We start from the raw sequence: 19,902 nt of genomic DNA on the forward strand, positions 1-19,902 counted from the left end.
GTTCGGGGGCGGGGCCAGGGCGGTGCGGGGGCGGGGGCGGGGCTGGCGCCGCGGGTCGGCTCCAGACGCCCTCGCCGGGAGGAAGAGAAGGACGGGGCGAGCACAGGTGAGCAGTCGCGCTGCCGAGCTGCGGTCTGTGGGCGGGTTGCCGCCGGCGGGGCTGGGGACAGGGCGGGGCCCTGCGTACTCCCTCGAGGCCCTCGGCCGGGTGGTGAGGGGCGACGGACAGCGGGCCCGGTGTCCGTGCTGAGTGGGGTCTGGGGGCGGGTCCGGCCTGGGCTGGCCGGGTCGCTCAGATCCTGGGCCCCCGGGAACCGCTGCTCCGGGCGCCGCCCCTTCCACTGCAAGAACGGGTGACCGTCGGCATCCCGCCCGCCGCAGGAATCCCGACCGGCGTCATTGTCAGCAAGTTATGGGTCCCATGCCTCCTGCGGGCATTGTTTCCAAAGCTTCCTCTGGGTTACTCTTGGTCTAGTAGCTTGCAGTTTGCGAAGCGCCTGTCGTACACTCTTAGTCCACCCTGGGGGTGCTACACCGACGACCAGGAAACTTGGGCTCTCGAGGCATGTGTGGCAAAACTGCTTTCTCGCATAAATGCCAAAGGCTCCCGACCCCTCGGGGACCTGGGTGAAGAATTCGTGCCGTCCTGGGCATCTGCGCAATCGTGCTTCTGCCCTCTAGGAGGCTACTCCTGCAGAGGCGGAGCCGGTTCAAGTTAGTCAACCCGGTGCCGGTGGCCCAGAAGTCAGCTGTCCTGGATTAGAATATTCTGACACTGACACTCAGTGGCCGAACCACCTTGCACCGGCCACTGCCCTCTCTGAGCCTACCTTGACTCTTTGCCAAGTGCGAGAATATTAATATCTTACCTCCAAGGATTGCTAGGAAGAGTAAATGATGTTAGTTGGGCACGAAGCAAAACAGAGTCCTGAAACATAAAGCTGGTTAATTAAGGATAGTGAATTAAGATGACCAGTTTAAGGAGTTAAATATTTACTGTCTTCGTAATTATTTCATGAATATTAACATAGACCGGAAATGTTGCTGGATACAAAAAAAAATCTGGTTGTCCTTTACATTTTAGAACCAGCGTGCTCTCCAGTATATGTTGTGGCTTTGATAGTTGATGCCCCTCATTCTGTGTAGACGTATCTCAAGTATTCCCAATAACTTCAATTCCCAAGCTATTCCTTCATTTAAAAATATTTGCTAAGGGCTTGGGTTGTGGCTCAGTGGTGGAGCATTTGCCTAGCACATGTGAGGCACTGAGTTTAATCCTTAGCACCATGTTAAAAAATAAACAAAGTTATTTTGAAAATATATCTGTTAAGGGTCATTTAAATGAAATGACCTGGGCCCCCAAAAGTGTAAAGAAGAATCAGGCGTGCAGCTCAGTGGCAGAGCTGTGGTAAGCATGCGGGTGGCCCTGGGTTCATTCTCCTACACCAAAAAGAGAGTGAGTGACTGAATCAGACAGAACCTTCAAGGAGCTTATGTTCTGAAGTAGAAGGGCCATTCATGTAGTTAGTGTTTATTAATTGCCTGCTATATGTCAGGGACTGTTCTAAGCTCTGGGGCTACAGCAGTAAACAGATTGTTCCTACTTTCATGGAGCTTACATTTTACTGAAGGAAGGGGAAATGAACAAATCAATTGAATAATGTGTCATGTGTTAAATGCTACAGGGAAAAAAAAAGAAATGTAAAGGGATTTGATCTAGAAATGAGGGGAGGAATATGCCTTTACAAAAACTAAAGAATGCTATGAGAAGGCCTCTCAAACTATTACTTTTTAGCAAACTTGGAGAAAGCTAGGAAGCAAGGCACATGGAGTTGGGAACAAGTCATACAGGGCCTTGCAGGCAATTATTAGGATTTTTGCTCTGGGTAAAGCAGGTCTAACGAGAAAAGTGACATAATCTAGACTGTTTTTATAAGGTCATGCTAACTACTGTGTTGAAAATAGCCTGGTATGGGGGTTGAAGAGTCTGGCATGAACACAGCAAGACCAGTTAGAAGGATGCTGCAGTAATCCATACTGCAATCCAAACAGGACATTGGGACAGAGAAGATAGTTAGAAGCAGCTGGATGTTCATTTTCTCTCTCTCTCTCTCTCTCTCTCTCTCTCTCTCTCTCTCTCTCTCTCTCTCTCTCTCTGTGTGTGTGTGTGTGTGTGTGTGTGTGTGTGTAGATATTAAGACATATTTGTGAGTAATAATTATAACCCTTGCCATAAAAGGGGTATTAACAAAGTGGTGTGAACAGTCCAAGGTGGGGATCTCATCTGGCAGTGAAATAGGCCTTGGAAGGTTTGGACTGGAATTTTGACAAATGGATGACACTTTTTTCAGTAACTGTTAATAAGTGGTTTCTTTTGCAATGTGGAATTACATTCAAGCTATCCATAGAATGCCTATAATATCAACTATCAGACAGGAAAGGAAAGGAAAATTAAAACCAAAGATTTTTCAGTAAACACTCAAAGTGTTAAGTGGGTTGTCTTATACATTTTATGGTTTCTAGGAGAGATTCAGCATAAATGATAAATGTCCTTGTCATATGGTTAGCACCAATAGAATATAAACTCTTCCCATGTCACAATGCTATTTTGTGTTTTATCAAAGAATTTGATAAAACTGTGTTTTATCAAATGTTAAAACCTAGGAATAATTGAGGAAGATGAAAATATTTACCCAACTAAATATTGTGAGCTTTTTAGGAATTACATAAAGGGGTTTGAAGAGACAAGTTGGAAACCACATATATCACAGACTAAATAGGTCATCTCAAAATAATCATTCTTCAAAGAAATCCATGATAACAGGTGAAATAAAAGAAGCTAGTAAGATGTTATGGACCTTTTTAATACTCGCACCTGAGGAACAGGAATGTGATGTCAAGACTACCATTTCCCAGGTCTCTTTGAAGAAGTTCTACAAAACAGCAGTAGCAGCTGTCGCCCTATAATGTAAAGATTCAAACGCCTGGAGTTTCAAAGCCAGCACTTTATTCTCTAAAATTGGTTTAATATAATTAACAGATAATATTTCTTGAACTTAGCAAGTACACACAGCACATTCTATTTTTTTATTATTATTATTATTTTTTTTTTTTTAGTTTTAGATGGACACAATATCTTTATTTTTATGTGGTGCTGAGGATCAATCCCAGTGCCTCACACATGCCAGGCTAACATGCTACCACTTGAGCCCCAACCCCAGCCCCCACAGCACCATTCTAAGCTCTTTTTTTTTTTTTTTTTTTTTTTTTTTTGGTGGTGGTGCTGGGGATTGAACCCAGGATCTTGTGCATACAAAGCAAGCACTCCACCAATCGCACTATATCTCCAGCCCCTCTAAGCTCTAAGCACTTTCTATATATTTTCTCTCTTAATTCTATCAATATCACTTTAAGATATTACTATTAGCTTCATATTAGAGAGGAGGAATGTATAACTGAGAGACTAAGACATCTTGCCCTGAGTCACAGATTAACTGCTAGAGCTGAGAGTCAGCCCCATCAGCCAGCTTGAGAGCATCAACCACATCATGCTGATAACTTCTAGTTAGCATTAGGAGGATTTTCCAGATTGTAGTATTCCAAGAAAAAGTGATGGCAATTAAGATGCCACATCCCACTCCTCAGCTAACTGTTATAATGTCAGCTGAAAAGTCAAACTTTGTTTCAAAGTGAGTATTTGTAACCTTTGTACTGCTCTTGAAATCTTTTGCCAGGCATTAGGTAACTGTCACTCTGCCCACTCTCTTCTCATTAAGGACAAAGCTCACCTCTACGATTTTTTCCAGGTCTTTGATGCTTTGAATTTGTAGTGAAACAAAATTAAGTCAAGTAAATTAAGTGGAGAATAAGGGATTTAGTAGTAATCGGTATCTTGCTAACCAATTTTGTGAATCCTCCAAAGACATAAAAACACTTATTTAGCACAGCCCAAAAATTATACCAACAGATGGAGAAAGAGCTGAACCCTAAATAATTTATGCGTGGTGTTTTAAAGAATCATTTTTGGAAACTTTATAAAAACTAGGTGATGCAATCTACCAGAATGATTGAGAGCAATTATAATGAATACCAATTTTTAAAGATTTTATTGGCAACAGAATACTGCCCAGACTCTGGTAGAGAACCAGTGTAGGGTTTAAATGGGAAGCAGTGAAGTTTTCTATTTTATCTCTTTATTGATTTGTTTTATATTGGTTAGAAAGTGCTTTATTTAAATATAGTGCCAAGTCATCCTTATTTCCTAGAGGATTATATAGTAATAAGAAACTAATTAATTTCTAGATTTTTTTTAAGCATTCAGTGTTTGAGTCTTTTTTAGGTCCAAGTTTACAATTTCTGGTTTTGAAGAAAAGTTTACAGAGGCACAGTGTTGCTGTTTATTTATAGTTTTAAAACTCCTCAAATCAGCACAAGGTGTTTCTCCACCCCGGAGCTCCTTCCACAATCAGTAAAGGCACACCACCATTCTCTTGGCTTACTTTGCACCTAGGTAATGTGTCTCTCTCATTGCTGAAAGGTGAGTGCATAGTCATTTTACAGATCAGTGCATAAATGGAAAATAGCCATCTTTTTACAAATGATTTGCAAATGATTGGTTTAAAATTTTTAATTTGAAAAGTGTGAGTTATTGAAAACAGATATGAATGTTATGTTTCAGAAAATAAAAGCTAGATTAGGTGACTTTTCCTAAATTCTAAATGATACCAATTATAATCAACTTTATTCCTCTTTACTTTCAGATTAATGTTTGAAATATTATAAGCTCAAACTTCATTTGAAATAGATGCTTCAAATTATTTCATCTTAATAATAGTCTAGTTTTTCCATACCTGTACTTTCCAGTATATCACAAATCTTAGTTATTTTTTCTTACTGCAAATATAATACATTTTCATTTTACCATAGAAAAACTACAAAGGTAAAAGATTAAAACTACCAACAATTACCTTCTTTCTTTCCCCCCTCCCACCCAGATTGATCCCGGGGTGCTTTACCACTGAGATACATCCCCAATCCTTTTTATTTTTTATTTTGAGGCAGGGTTTCTCAAAGTTGTACAAGACCTCCCTAGGTTGCTGATGCAGGCCTTGAACTTGTGATTCTTCTGCTTCAGCCTCCCAGGTAGCTGGAAATCAAGGCATAAGCCACCACACGGGGCTACCTTCACTTTGAACAAAAAACATCAGTGTAAGTGAAGTGGAAAGAGTCGTGAGAACTTAGAGAATGCTGAGCTCAGTGCCAACCTTCGACCCTCGTACACTCCTGCCTCTGCCTGTCAACTTCCTACTGTCAGACACATTTCCTGTAGTGTACATAGCAAGTGTACAACAGGAAATGTTGAAGGAAGTCCTTCTAGCCTTTAATTCCTTGGGATAGGGCAGTATTTCTCAGATTGTTTCACTCAAATATTCCTATCAGAGGGCAAAGGAAACCCCAGAGGTATAGGGATATAACCTAAAGAGGACATGGCTTGAGACTTCCAGACATTTTTGTTCTTTTTTTAATTCAAGTCAGTTTTACATCATTTTTCCATAATATTGATACTATAAGAGTGATATGCAGGGCTGGCGTTGTAGCTCAGTGGTAGAGAGCTTGCCTAACTTGTGTGAGGCACTGGGTTTGATCCTCAACGCCATATAAAAACAAACAAATAAAGGCATTCTGTCCATACACAACTACAAAAATCTTTAAAAAAAAAAAAAAGAATGATATGTATTCTCTAAGAACATTACCATATATGTCCTGTGACTTTGTATACCCTTCTTCACAGAGCTGAGTACCACCACTTGAGAATTTTTCTGTGGCTTATTCATTCAAAAAGATCTTTATGCAGACACTGTGCTGGTGATAGTAAACATCATAGGCCCCCATCTTCATGAATATGTAGTAACAGACACAAAAACTGTTGGTAATGAGGTACAGTAAGTACAGTAGTACCATGCAGAGGTGCTTTGTAGGGGATATGGTGATCTCTCTTACATCCGGACACAGAACCGTGAAAGATGTCCAAGTTGAATTTTGAAGAATTGTAGATCTTCAAAGTAGTGTCAAAATATATTTTATAAAGTTAAAGACAGGAATCTAGAGCTTGAGATGCAGCTCAGTCGTAGAGTACTTGCAACATTCATTAATGAAGGAATCCACAATATGGTAAGGTTGATTCAGAGTAATATAGGCAAGACCAAAGTCAATGAAAGAAAAACTCATGAAATAGGGTTGCAAAATTGACTGGTGGGATTTCTACTTCTAGCCATGGTAGAGTAATAGGGACCTTCTCACCTTAAACAACAAAATTTGGGGCATCAGCAATGCATAGTGATCCCTAAGAAGCAAGACATAAATGAGATAAGCCTGTGGTCCTAATTTATTGCCTGGAGAGATGTTGGACATAGCACTTGGGAGAAAAATTCAGGTGAAGTCTGGTGGTCTTCTAAAATAGAGGACATGGAGCTAGGACAGAGTGTTAGAAAGCAGAGAGCTTCACAGAGCAAGGGCTATGGAGATAACAGAGAGCCCCGCCTTGAGCCTATAGCTGAGTATTAATCAGCATATTGCTATGAAGACACCATCCAAAGGTGAGGAAAGAACTAGAAAAAACAATTTTCTAAACTAAAGCGGGACCAGAGAGAGTTCCTGTTCCTCTTGCACAAAATTCACAAGGCATTTGGTAGAGTACTCAGAAAAAGGGTTTTTTAGAAAAAATAGATATTGTAGAAGAAAAAACTCGAAGATATAGCAGTAGACATCATTCAGTATGAAACCCACAAGAGGGGCTGGGGTTGTGGCTCCATAGTAAAGCACTTCCCTAGCATGTGCAAGGCACTGGGTTCGATTCTCAGTATCATATGTAAATAAACGAATAAAATAAAGATCCATCAATATCTAAAAACTTTTTTAAAAAAGAAAGAAACACAAGAGACTGAAAAACTGAACAAAGCTGTGAGGAATAGAGCACCCTCAGTCTAATACAAAAAATTAGAGTCTCCAAGAAGAGAGGGACAGATAAAAGTTTGAAATGATGGCTGCCAAATTTTTTCCAAATTGAAGACTATAAACCCAAGGATCTCAAAAAACTCAAGCCAAAGAAGCATGGAAAAAGTATACCAAGAAGTACAGTGATAACCGTGTTACCAGATTTCTCATGGGAAACCGCCAGCAACATGAGAGTTGAAAAACATCTTTAAAGATTTAAAAGACAATGAATGGGCTGGGGATATAGCTCAGTTGGTAGAGTGCTTGCTTTGCATGTACAAGGCCCTGGATTCATCCCCAGCACCACACACACACACACACACACACACACCCCCAAAAAAAAAAAAAATAGATTTGAAAGACAACTGTCAATCTCAAATTCTATATGCAGCAAAATATCTCTCAAAGATGAAAGGAAGATTTGTTCAGACACACCAAAGCTGAAAGAATTCATAAACAGCAAATGTACACTACAAGAAACGTTGAAGGAAGTCCTTCTAGTAAAAAGTACACAGATCATATATGTAGATATAGGTAACACAAAGGAATAAGTAGCATCAGAAATAGTAACTGCGTGATTAAGAATAAAAATTTATATGAAGTTTTTAATATATATTGAAGATATATGACAAAAATAGCAAATAATATGTAGTATACACTTGTAAAGTTCTTATACACAAAATGGTATAGTATATTCTTGTAAGGTTCTGATACATAAAATGATATCTATTGCAGGCACATTGTGATAAATTAAAGAAGTATACTGTAAGCTAAAACAACCACCAAAAACATACCACAGAAAATTATATTTAATAAGCCACCAAAAGATAGAATCCTAAAAGTGCCTAGTCCAAACATAAGCAGAAAGATAAAGAAAAGGAAGTAAAATACAGATGAAACAAAACAAATAGCAAGATAGTAAATTTAAACTCAATAATACTGGTAATTATGGTAATCATACTAATTGTAAATGGTTAAACAACCCCAATTATAATGTAAAGGTTGCCAAATAGGATTTAAAAAACTGGGCCAAACTATGTGCCGACAGTATACAGACTTCAAATATAGACTGTTATTTCCATTCTCAAGACCTTAAAACAACTTCTTATTTCAAAATCAAATTCCTCCCATCTAGGTGTCAGCACCCTGTTGAACAGCCATTCTTGCCCATCCATCACACCCTTAACAGTTTCTTTGTTTGTCATTTAGGCTAGTCTCCTTACAAATCTTGCTGTATCCTACACAAAGCTGTGCTTATCCTCTGTTCACCATGAACAGACTCTGAAGACCACTCTGCTGTCCATAACTGTATGTAGGCTCATTCCAGACGAATTTTGACATGTTCATGAGTTGAACCTCATTATAACTAACTGATATATCGTAGACCATGCAATATCAGGGCTCTTAAAACAGTAGATTTTTCTGTCCGTTTTATTTTATATGAGAATAGCATGAGCCCAATGAGATTATGTGGCCAAATTCCAAGTTCACACAAGTGTAATGGTAAAGGTCATAGTAGGTCCAAAAGCATATCATCGTCTTCTGTGATTATCAGCCATTCACAATAAAGTAAGTACATTTCTTTGGTTGTAATTATGATGTGTTTGGCTTGTAGCTGTAATATTTGTACAAATATTTCTCATTCTGTTTTATTTCCTAAATTAGACCATAAGCTATCAGTAGGCATCTTTAATTGCCCCTAGGCTTCACTCTTTCCTGTGGGCTCCATCCCTGACACACTTGGTAAAATCAAACCTCAGTAAAACTACAATTTTAATATAAGAAGAAGGAAGAAAACATGTCTATATTTTCTTTTACCTTCTCCAGCTTAGTACACATTTGGCTTATTTGCATGTTTTCAGTGTTTTAACTGTGGTAGAATATGTACATAAGTACAAATAACTAGGTGTCTGCTCAGAGTGCTTTGACCCATTGCTGTATGGAATAAAAAATGTGGAAACTGCTTCTCTGATGCTCAGTGCTCTGCTGCTTCTCCAGCCACTGAAGCTTGGATATGGTTTAATAATCTCAAAGGTTCACATGCTAGAGCTTGGTCTGCAGTGTGGTGAGGCTGAACGTTGTTAAACCTTGAAGAGGTGGGCCAGGCTGCAGCTCCCAGCCCCCCGCAGCCTCCACCCCAGGCGTGGCCCCTGCCTGGCCTTACTCCAGCAAGAGCAGGGTAAGTACACTCAGCTCTGTCCTTGGTGCCAAGCTGATGACAAGACTGTTCTAAAAGGCCTCCAGGACACTTTGATGTCCTGGAGCAGGGGATGATGGCATTGGCGCTCACCTGGCAGGACCATGGCTGTTTTGCAACAAACACCATAACAGCAGCTTTGCCAACCTGACAGTTTATCCACATGGCTTTGTGTTGTGCTGCTGGTCCTTCAGAATCACTATAGTGATGCACATGGCAAAGAAGAAATTGTCAGGCTTTCAAACAAAGTAGAAGAAAGACAGAATTGAGTCTGACAATGCTGGGAGGTGATCCCTTACCACCCACAGTTTGCTTAGGGCTATCGACAGTTGGTCTACTGCTAGTGGACGAAGGAAGCACTACAGGGTGAAGGGTTCACACCTCACCAGAACATTAAAATTCTACATCTGAAACAGCTTGGAAATGTTTGCCTCCCCAGTGGAAGAGTGATTTGGCGCATACCTAGATGTCCTGGGCAGTGGCAAAGGGGGTTACACTAGCAAAGAGGTACTGATTCTACAAGCAGGCCTGGGGCATATTATATGAAATAGACAAACTAAAACCAAAGCAACTAGCCAGGAAGCAGCTGCAGAGACCCATCAAGACCCCCAACAAGAGCTCTGAGGACCTTAGTGCCCACTTGTCCCAGAGCTCATGACTTTCCCTCCCTACCCTCTCAGAAAGTCTGGGTGGTAGTAACTCAAGAAAGGATATTGATAAATAAGTCTATTTAGACTGTTGGGAAAAATAAGTTGTAATCATAGTTTAAGATGTTTTTATTTGTATAATGCTTTAATACTAAAATATTTTAACCTATATCATGAAAATTTCTGAATATTACCAGGTGAAGTGGCACATACCTGTATTCTTAGTAACTTGGAAGGCTGAGACTGGAGGATAGCAAGTTCAAAGCCAGCCTGGGAAACTTAGCAAGACCCTGTCTCAAAATCAAAAAAGGAAAAAGGCTGGGGTTGTGGCTCAGCGGTAGAGTGTTTGCCTCGCCCACACCTAGCTCTGCTTTCCATCCTCAGTACCACTGCAACAGCAAACCTTCTTTCTGAATGTTACACTTTCATTCAAAAGGCATTTTGGAGAAAGGCTTCTCAGAGTTGTCACAGTCTCAGAGAAGGTCTTTCTCTTTTGCAGCTTAGTGCTAATAATCACACAGCAACAATTTGGTGACCTACTTTGCAGACCTGTGAGGATTTCTTCCATTCTAGCACCAGATTCTTCATCATTCCCCATCATTAAGGCCCTAATCACACTGAATTACACTCCTGCTAAAAGAAAATTTTGTAAACTGTCAGGCTTTCTCATGTATACATCTTTTGCAAATAATGAATATTATTTATTACATCTATAATTGAGGCACTCAGTCACTTAAGCAAAATAAAAACAACATTCATGATGTTCAGAGATTTATAGTAGGTAGGCAATTTCAAAATCTTCAAAACTAAATTTGCAAAATATAAAATGTGCTCCAGAGCTTATATATAAAACCAAGTGTGGGGGCCGGGGATGTGGCTCAAGCGGTAGTGCGCTCGCCTGGCATGCGTGCGGCCCGGGTTCGATCCTCAGCACCACATACAAAGATGTCGTGTCTGCCGAAAACTAACTAACTAACTTAATTAATTAATTAATTAATTATTTTAAAAAAAAAGTGTGATATTAAGCAGCATATTGATGATACTAAGAAGGTTGAAATTTTTAGAAAATCAAATATTTTTATTTTCATATATATAGTAAATCAGATTTTAGTTACCTGACAGATTGTTTCAATAGTAATTGATCATTTTGTAATTGTGTTGTCAGCAATGAGTGGCTAGTTCTATAAAGTGGAATAGGAGACAAAGGATTCTTAAAAGTGTCATTAGTTGAGATAGAACGGAGGAGTACAGGGCTGGGGTTGTGGCTCAGGGGCAGAGCATTTGCCTAGCATGTTCAAGGCCCTGGGTTCAATCCTCAACACCACATAAATAAGTAAATAAATAAAGGTATTGTATCCAAGTACAACTAAAAAATAAATATTTTTTTAAAAAAGAGTGGAGGAGTACATTCTTTATCCATTTGCTTTTAATTTTTTAACATAGCTTTACATAGTTTTCCACAAGTTGTCTTTAGCAAATAGTTTTGGCTTAAATAATGTGCAGATGACATGCAGCTATAGGAACTCTGCCTCCTTAAGCTTTTTGCTGATAATTCAGAGCAGTGGCTGCACAGCAGAATCACTCAGGAGCTCTGGAAAAACACCCATCTCCCAGAGTTTTTGGTTCCATTTCTCGGCGCTGGGGCCAGGTCATCCGTTTTTATGCGCTCTCCCAGGCAGTTCTAGTGAGCTGCAGAGGCTGCGAAGTACCAACTTAAAGCATTTTGGATATCATAGAAAGGGCACAAGTGAGTAACTTTAGAAAAAGAGATGGAATACACAATGTAACAGACAAATGGCATAAACCAGAATGTTCATACAGCGTTGTCAGGAGAAAAGGTTATTAAGGCTTCTGTTAGGAAATGAGATCATCACTCATGTAGGCTCTCCAGCACAGTGGAGGGGAGCATAGCGTGCACAGTAGACAGGAAGAGAATGCTGAGCGAGTGTGGATGGGCAAGAGGCACCCTGCGTTCAGCAGAGCAGTGCTTAATCCCTGTCAGAGAAATGAAAGCCTTAACTTTTAAAACCTGCCAGGTAAAAAGAAAGTGCAGGATCTTATTCTCTAAAACCTTTTTTACGAAGTCCTACACATTTTCACATATATCAACTTTTCTCATTCCTACATTTCAAAATTTAATAAAATTCACTGCCAGGAAAATCCTTTTTAACCCTAGTCACAGAAGAAACGCTAGAACTGCATAACAGCCCGGCAGTAATATTGGATCAAGTTGGCATGAGAAATGTCATTTTTTTTTTAAATATTTGGACCAGTTTAAATAAGTAGTAAAAAGATGAGTTACTCGGAAACTCTTAGGATTATAGGCTGTCCATTTGTAAAATAAAGCTACAGAAAATACATCCCGGGCTAACTAAAAAGTTAAATATGAATATAAGAATTTAGAAGACTGCTAGATTTTGTAGATGTAATCATGGAGGTGGGGAAGGCCTTCTGACACAGTCCAACCCGGAAGTCTGAAAGGAACCAGTAGGAGGCAGAGTGTTGTCATGGATAAGGACTTGAACTGGACTTCAGATGGCCTGGGTTCTACTGCATATCTGCCCTTTTGATCTTAGAACTAAAATACAATCTAAACAGTCAAAAAGTGTTTACTTAGGGAAATACATACTAAAATAATGAACTGTCATTCTTCGCCTCTCACGTTGGCAAAAATTAGAAAGGATTGGAAAGAGTATGTTGAAAAAGAGAACAGATGCCCCTGTTCTGTTGGTGGGTATATAATCAGCACTGCCTCCTTGAAGCGTGAAGTGCAATGTCTGTTGAGAGTTAAAATGAGCGTGTCCTTTGACTCTGCAGTTCCAGTTCTAAATCTCTCTCCTAATCACACATTTATAAGTGTGCATAGTCTTTTTACTGAACCATTATTCAGAATACCTCAAAACTAATATATGCTAATCAATATGGGAATTAATCTTTTAGGGGTAAGTGGGGAAGAAAGGCCCTTTTTTTTAATACCTTTATTTTATTGATTTATATGTGGTGCTGAGGATTGAACCCAGGGCCCTGCACATGCCAGGCAAGTGCTCTACCGATAAGCCACAACACCAGCCCCAAGACCCTTTTTTTGATCCATAGATATCTGTAATTTTACTGTAAAAAACTACTGGAAATGGTTTTAGAAAGTATTCTCCCTAAAAATTGTTAGCTACTTAGTGTTTCATGCCAAGCTATTTCAATCAACAATGTTTTAAATGTCTTTCTGTTAAAAAAAAAAAATCATGTACTTTTTGGCAGAATGGAAACAGACTGCAATCCCATGGAGCTAAGCAGTTTGTCGGGGTTCGAGGAAGGCTCAGAGCTTAATGGCTTTGAAGGAACTGACATGAAAGACATGAGGCTGGAAGCTGAAGCAGTTGTGAACGACGTTCTCTTTGCTGTGAACAACATGTTTGTCTCAAAAAGCCTACGCTGTGCAGATGACGTGGCCTATATCAATGTGGAAACAAAGGAAAGGAACAGATACTGCCTGGAGCTCACTGAAGCAGGACTCAGGGTAACTCGGTTTTCTTCACACGCTCACACAAAAGTATATCTTTACCATTTTTTAATAAAAGTAGAGAGGAGTAAGGATGGGAGTGGTGTTCACTGTCAAAATTAGACATTCAGTAACTTCCAAAACTCTTAAAGAAAACCTTAAAGTCTTTGATCATGAGAAATTGAATTTTTTGAAAAAGACAAAAATTTTACTTGCAAGATATTATGTCACTTTAATCATTACCCCCACAGTAATTTATTTTTCATGGGGCTAAATGTGTCCACCAAAACTATGCATACTCTGCAGTGAATGAGTTTTGCAGTCTATATATTGAAAGAATCTTTGTGCACTTCTTATAAATGTCTTTCCTATTAAAACAAAGTTTTTGACTCTTCTGTTTTCCAGCTCTTAGATCAGAATTGAATCAGAGAGAGTTGGGAGTGGTGGCACAAGTGTGTAATCCCAACAACTAAGAAGGCTGAGACAGGAAGATCACAAGTTCAAAACCAGCCTCAGCAACTTAGCAAGGCCCTAAGCAACTTAGCTTGACCTTGTGTCAAAGTAAAAACTAGAAAGGGCTGAGGATGTGGCTCAGGGGTTAAACGCTTCTGGATTCTATTTCTGGTACCAAAAAATCAGAGAATGACATTGTACCTCCAAAGTTCCACGAGTTGTTCCCTTCTTACAAGAATCTGATATAAAATCTTCCAGACAGATTGACCTTTCCACATCTTTAACCAGAATCATAAATTTAGAATAACAGAAAACATCAACTGACAGCAGCTGTACAACAGAAAAGATGTAGTACCACATACCAGTAATCCCAGCAACTCGGGAGGCTGAGACAGGAGGATGGCAAATTTGAGGTCAACCGAGGTAATTTAGTGAGACACTGTCTTAAAATATAAAAGGGTTGGGGATGTTGGCATGGGGCTTGCCTAGCATGTATGAGGCCTTGGGTTTAATCCCCAGTTCTGGTTTCCTTCAGATGACTTACAGGTACTGTATGTTCCTTGAGAGGTGAAGCAAGGCCAGCATCTCCACTGCTCTCAGTTTCCTCATAACTGCCACATAGATAGCTGCTTTAGTAGTAGTACCTGCATTCACCTAAGGACCAAACCCAGGCCTTGAGCACACTAGGCAAGCGCTCTACCACTGAGCTGCTTCCCCAGCCCTGCATCCACCAATTTTTATGCACCCCTTTCAAAATTTCATAATTTGCAGTGAAAACTGTAGTGGATCTTAAGTACAAACAGGCTCAGGAATCAGAGGCAGGAGGATCAAGTTCAAAGCTAGCCTCAGCAAAAGTGAGATACTAGGCAACTCAGTAAGACCCTGCCTCTAAATAAAAATACAAAATAGAGCTGGGAATGTGGCTCAGTGGCCAAGTGCCCCAGAGTTCAATCAATCCCCAGTACCCTCCACAAAATGTAAAGACAAATAGCCAAATCAGGTTTAGAGATAAATGCCCAGGGTAAATTCTGTCTTGGTTTTGGCTAATTCTGAAGTGACTATAGTAAGGTCAAAGGGGTTCTTTTTTCTCTGTGCTACTGGGGATTGAACCCAGGGCAGTCTACACCAAGCTACACCCCCAACCCTTTTCAGTTTAGCTTTTATTTTAAGACAGGACCTTGCTAAACTGTCTAGATTGGCCTCAAACTTGTGATGATTCTGCCTCAACCTCCCAAGTCTCTGGGATTACAAGCATGCACCACAGTACACAGCTAAGTAGAAGCAGTTCTCAGGGAGACTCAGAAATCGTAAATGGGAGTGATCTCGGTTGAGTTGGTCTACTGTGAACTCCTGCTTCTTTATCACCTAAAAATTAAGAACTAAAATGAACTGTAAGCACTATTATACGACTAAATGATGCAGAAAGATCTGAATCAATCATAAGAATGGGCTTGATGTCAGTCTGTTTTCAGATATTTTTTTGTCTAATAGTTATTGAGCAACTGTCCTGTGTCAGCGCTTGGAAATCAAACCAAAAAGATGTGACCCCGACCTTTGGAAGGTCATAGTCTAGTAGGGATAAGAGAGAGGCAGACGGAGTATCCCACACAGCAGAGAGTGACATAGAAATGTGGACCTGAAGAGGTGTCGTTCATCTTCCTCAGGTGTCTGCCTCGGGTTTTATTTTAACTATAAATTACTCAACTTCTGTTTCTAACATAAACTTCTATGGATTAAATGTCTTCTCTGGCTTAACTATATAAAACAAAATATAGAGTTTATATGGGGGTTTTATAAGCTTTAATGAACAAAAACTTACTTTTATCCTTATGTGCTGGTAAAACATGATATATCTTATTTTCTTGTCAGAAAAGCTTAGCTATATTTAAAGGTGAAAAAAAATCACACAGAATAACATTTCCATTTATCTCATAAATTTGTTCCCTATCAGACCATCAGATAAGTAATGTATTAGGTGAAAGTGACCTTTCACATTACTAATTACTGAAGCCAAGTTGTTATTAAAACAAGTAATTAAAATTAAAAACTGATAAAGCTAATTCATTATTTAAATTAAACCATCTATAGGAATAATTTTGAGATACTTTATTTAAAAAGTCTAACCTAAATAAATAATAATAAAATATGAACTGATATTATCTATTATAACACCTTAATGTAGTGGACCCTCAGTATATGTGGAATTAAATAGGTATAAAAAGCATATTTTGATATATGAAAATGAAATTTTTATGTATGTAACTTTTTAAATTCTCTATATTCCTTTTAGGAGCAGAAGTGGGTAAATCAAACCTTTTAAATATTAAAAAAAAAGAATTCCATAGAAAATATTTTTCTGGGGTTGTTTATATAAGTTCCTTAAATACTAAAGGTTGTATTAGAGAACAACCTGTGTAAACACTCAGTTTTCATTTCCTGAACCAAGGTGGAAAGGAATTATGTAATTCATGGGTATATTTCTCTTGTAGGTCGTAGGTTATGCTTTTGACCAGGTGGAGGATCACTTGCAGACTCCCTACCACGAAACCGTCTATTCCCTGCTGGACACACTCAGCCCTGCCTACCGGGAGGCGTTTGGAAATGCGCTGCTTCAGAGACTAGAAGCTTTGAAAAGGGACGGACAGTCGTGACTAAGTTGATTCCTGTCAGATGGGGCTGCTTCTGGTACAGAATGTCCACATGAAACTTGAAGTTTTTGCACATGGTCATAATTGAAAATGCTTCTTCAGTTCTGTGTGTTTATCATTTGCTTCAGATTTAGGCTTTTGGCTTAGAACATCAGTGACCTAATCAGTTGTCTTAGTTTCTGATTCATTAAGGGAATTCTGAGGCCATTCTGTGACACCATCATAGGACATCAGATTTCTTCATATAATTTCTCTGCATCTCAGAACCTAATCAGTATTTCATTCTCTTATTACAGGGCTTTAATGCTGCCAGCACTCTCTTTTACATATGAAATTCTAGATTTGCACAGTAATAATAGGAATTAGAATTACCTAACTTCAAACATGGATTCAGCCTGCTAAATCAGGGGTTTACTACTAGCTTGGACTGACTTTGTAGTGATTATTTTGCTACTGGCCTTATTGGAAACAAACTATTGACTAGTTTCCCCTGCACAAATTTTGAGATTCACTGCTTCATTTAATCTATTTATATTGCTAATATGGTTTGAAAAGATTAATGACTTATATGTTCTAGCTAGTATTAAATAAAAACAGGGACCGAAGTCGTGCTTGTGCTCCTTGTTTGCAGCAGCCAGCCAGCTAAGCAGAAGATGAACCGTTAGCAAATGAATGTAATAACTACTTGTTTCCAAGATATCTAAGCACATAAACAAATATAGGAACAGGCTTCATTCCCAACAAAAAGCATCCTCAATGTGTGTGATTGAAAAGAAGATTCTGGTTTCCTAGAAGACAATATTTTGGCCTGTGTTAATTCTTATTCTGAATGTTTGTTTACATAATGTACAGTATATATTCAGAAAGTATTTTTGCTTCAACATTTACTTTCTATAACGTAGTGCTTTGGTATTCCCATGGCACCCCTCCTCCCCAGTAGATGGACAGTGTTCTATCTCAGTGCTAAATGTACAGTGTAATGTGAGTGCATTGTATGGGTTTGAAACCAAAGGATGAATGAAGCATTCAGAGACTTAATATTTGAAAAAGAGATACTCTGTATTTTATATTTTACTACAGGTACTAAAATTTATAAACTTAATAAAATGTCCAATGCTGCTGCATGTTTTCAAGTATATGTCAAACAATAAGGATTGAGGAATTTTTTTAATAGTCACCTAAAGCAGCTACTGTAGAAATATTGAACTAAAATTCTGTTTCCAGACACACCTTCATGAATTTGTCATTTGCAGATTTTTTTTGTCATTATTTGAAAAATAGGCATTTCTAGGTTCCAAAGATCACATGAGGGCTATGGGTGTATCTCAGTGCTAGAGCAGTACTTGCCTAGCATGTGTGAGGTCCTGGGGTTCAATCCCCAGCACCAAAAAAGGAAGAAAAAGGATCACTGGACCAGAGCAAATTAAAGTTCAGTTTTCTGTCATCATCCCTGTCAGAGCTCACTGAAATGTGTGTGATGGATAACGTATGTTCACTCTCGACTTTATTTTCAGACGCTTAACTGGGCAGTGAAGTCTAACTTCAGGTTGAACTTTCTCATGCTTAATCTCAGGCTAAATGTAAATGATATTTGTAAAGTTTGAATAAAATTCTGTTTATCATTTTTTGAGTTAAGTATGAAGAAAAGCAATTGTGTTTAAAAATTGAAATTGTTCATTTTGTGATAAATGATTGATTCCAAAAGCTTCTGTTTCCATTTTTCAATTCTACATTGTTATATTCTTTTGATTTGAAGTGAGTTAAGTGAGTTGCCTTTTTTAATTACCATGAAAGAGGAACAGCAAGAGAGGATATTAGTAAAACTACACAGATCTACATGAGAACCTAGACATTAAAACCTCCATTTTAGGGGGCTGGGGATGTGGCTCAAGCGGTAGCGCGCTCGCCTGGCATGCGTGTGGCCCGGGTTCGATCCTCAGCACCACATACCAACAAAGATGTGTCCGCCGAGAACTAAAAAAAAAAAAAAATAAATATTAAAAATTCTCTCTCTCTCTCTCTCTCTCTCTCTCTCTCTCTCTCTCTCTCTCTCTCTCTCTCTCTCTCCTCTCTAACTCTCTCTTTAAAAAAAAAAAAAAAAAAAAAAAAAAAAAATAAAACCTCCATTTTGCTGGGTATGGTGGCACATGCTTATAATCCCACCCTCTCAGAAGGTAAAGGCAGGAGAATTACAAGTTCAAATTCAGCCTGTGCAACAGAGCAAGACCCCAGGAATTTGGCAGGAGGATTACAAATTCAGGTCAGCCTCGGCAACTTAGACCCTGTCTCAAAAAATAAAAACAGGTGGGGATGTAGCTTAGTGATAAAGCACTTCTGAGTTCCATTCCCAGTACAAAACAAAACAGTTTAAAGAATTTAGGCAGACATGAAGTCTGTCACTCCTAAAATAAAAAATGGGGGGGGGTAGCTTCTAGACAAATAATTCTTATGAAAGAATTTTTTAAAAAGAAGAAAAAAGAAAGGGCAAAAAAAATATACATCTCTCTCTCTTGGAAACTATTTTAAAAAACAAAAAAACCTGAAAGATATTCAACCAATTAAGAATATCAGAAAGGAAAATTTTAAATAATCCGACCATTTCACTTAATAATTTAGTGATTTTAAATACTAGGACTTTGGGGCTCTACCCCATTCTCTTAGAGAATATGTGGATGAAATATTGGCAACAAAACTTGACAGATTTTAACTCTTGAACTGATTGTAGCAATCTGGTGTGGGGAAATGATCAACAAATGATGTTTGTTTAATGAAAACTTGGCAAGACTCTAAAGAGCAGTGTGTTATGCTACATCCTTTTGATGAAAAATACAGTGATTTAAAATTATGCAAGATGGCAGTAAGGGGAGATTACGTTGCTCTAAAATATAGGAGCTACTTACTAAAATAATGTTCTGAAATGTTAATGGTCACCACTCTGTAGTAAGTTAGGTAATTCTCATTCTCTTTATACTTTTTCTCGTTTCCTATATTAAGGGAGTCACACAGGGTGGAGATCAGTGCTTCAGTACATGTTCAGCATGCATGAGGCCCTGGGTTCAAATTCCAAAACCAAAAATAAAGAGGCAGGCATGCGACCTGCACAGGGTTTCTACGTACTGTGGGGCAGTGTGATGGGGAAGAGTGGCATCTCATTTTCTGTAGTGACGCTCCTGCCTTTGTATAGGTTCCAGAATCAACTGTTACACTTCCCACACAGCTCATTAGCTAGTGCTGTACTGACTGTTAGCTTCTCAGTCTTTCGCTGCACTATTCTCTCTCCAGCATTCAGAAACAAAATGTCATGGGTGCACCCTTGTAATCTCAGCCACCTGGGAGGTTGAGGCAATTAGATGGCAAGTTCAAGGCCAGCCTTAGTAATTTAGTGAGATCCTGTTTCCACAACAGAGCTGAAGATGTAGCTCAGTGGTAGAGTGCTCTTGGGTAAGGCTCTGGGTACAATCCCCAGCG

The 19,902-nt window shown here is 39.0% G+C and overlaps 1 protein-coding gene across 2 annotated transcripts; it reads left to right on the forward strand.

Moving 5' to 3' along the window:
- Nucleotides 1-6: 6 nt before the first annotated feature.
- Nucleotides 7-18,138, forward strand: Gskip (GSK3B interacting protein). Of its 2 annotated transcripts, XM_005333897.5 has the most exons (3): nucleotides 7-106; nucleotides 13,093-13,351; nucleotides 16,276-18,138. In XM_005333897.5, exons 2-3 carry the CDS (start codon nucleotides 13,094-13,096, stop codon nucleotides 16,435-16,437), a joined length of 420 nt encoding a protein of 139 aa, XP_005333954.1. In that variant the 5' UTR covers nucleotides 7-106; nucleotide 13,093; the 3' UTR covers nucleotides 16,438-18,138. The 2 variants fall into 2 exon arrangements, with proteins under 2 accessions (XP_005333954.1, XP_077906955.1); XM_078050829.1 differs by lacking the exon at nucleotides 7-106.
- Nucleotides 18,139-19,902: the final 1,764 nt, after the last annotated feature.

The sequence above is a fragment of the Ictidomys tridecemlineatus genome, chromosome 5 (assembly GCF_052094955.1).
Source record: "Ictidomys tridecemlineatus isolate mIctTri1 chromosome 5, mIctTri1.hap1, whole genome shotgun sequence".
Classification (NCBI taxonomy): Eukaryota; Metazoa; Chordata; class Mammalia; order Rodentia; family Sciuridae; genus Ictidomys; species Ictidomys tridecemlineatus.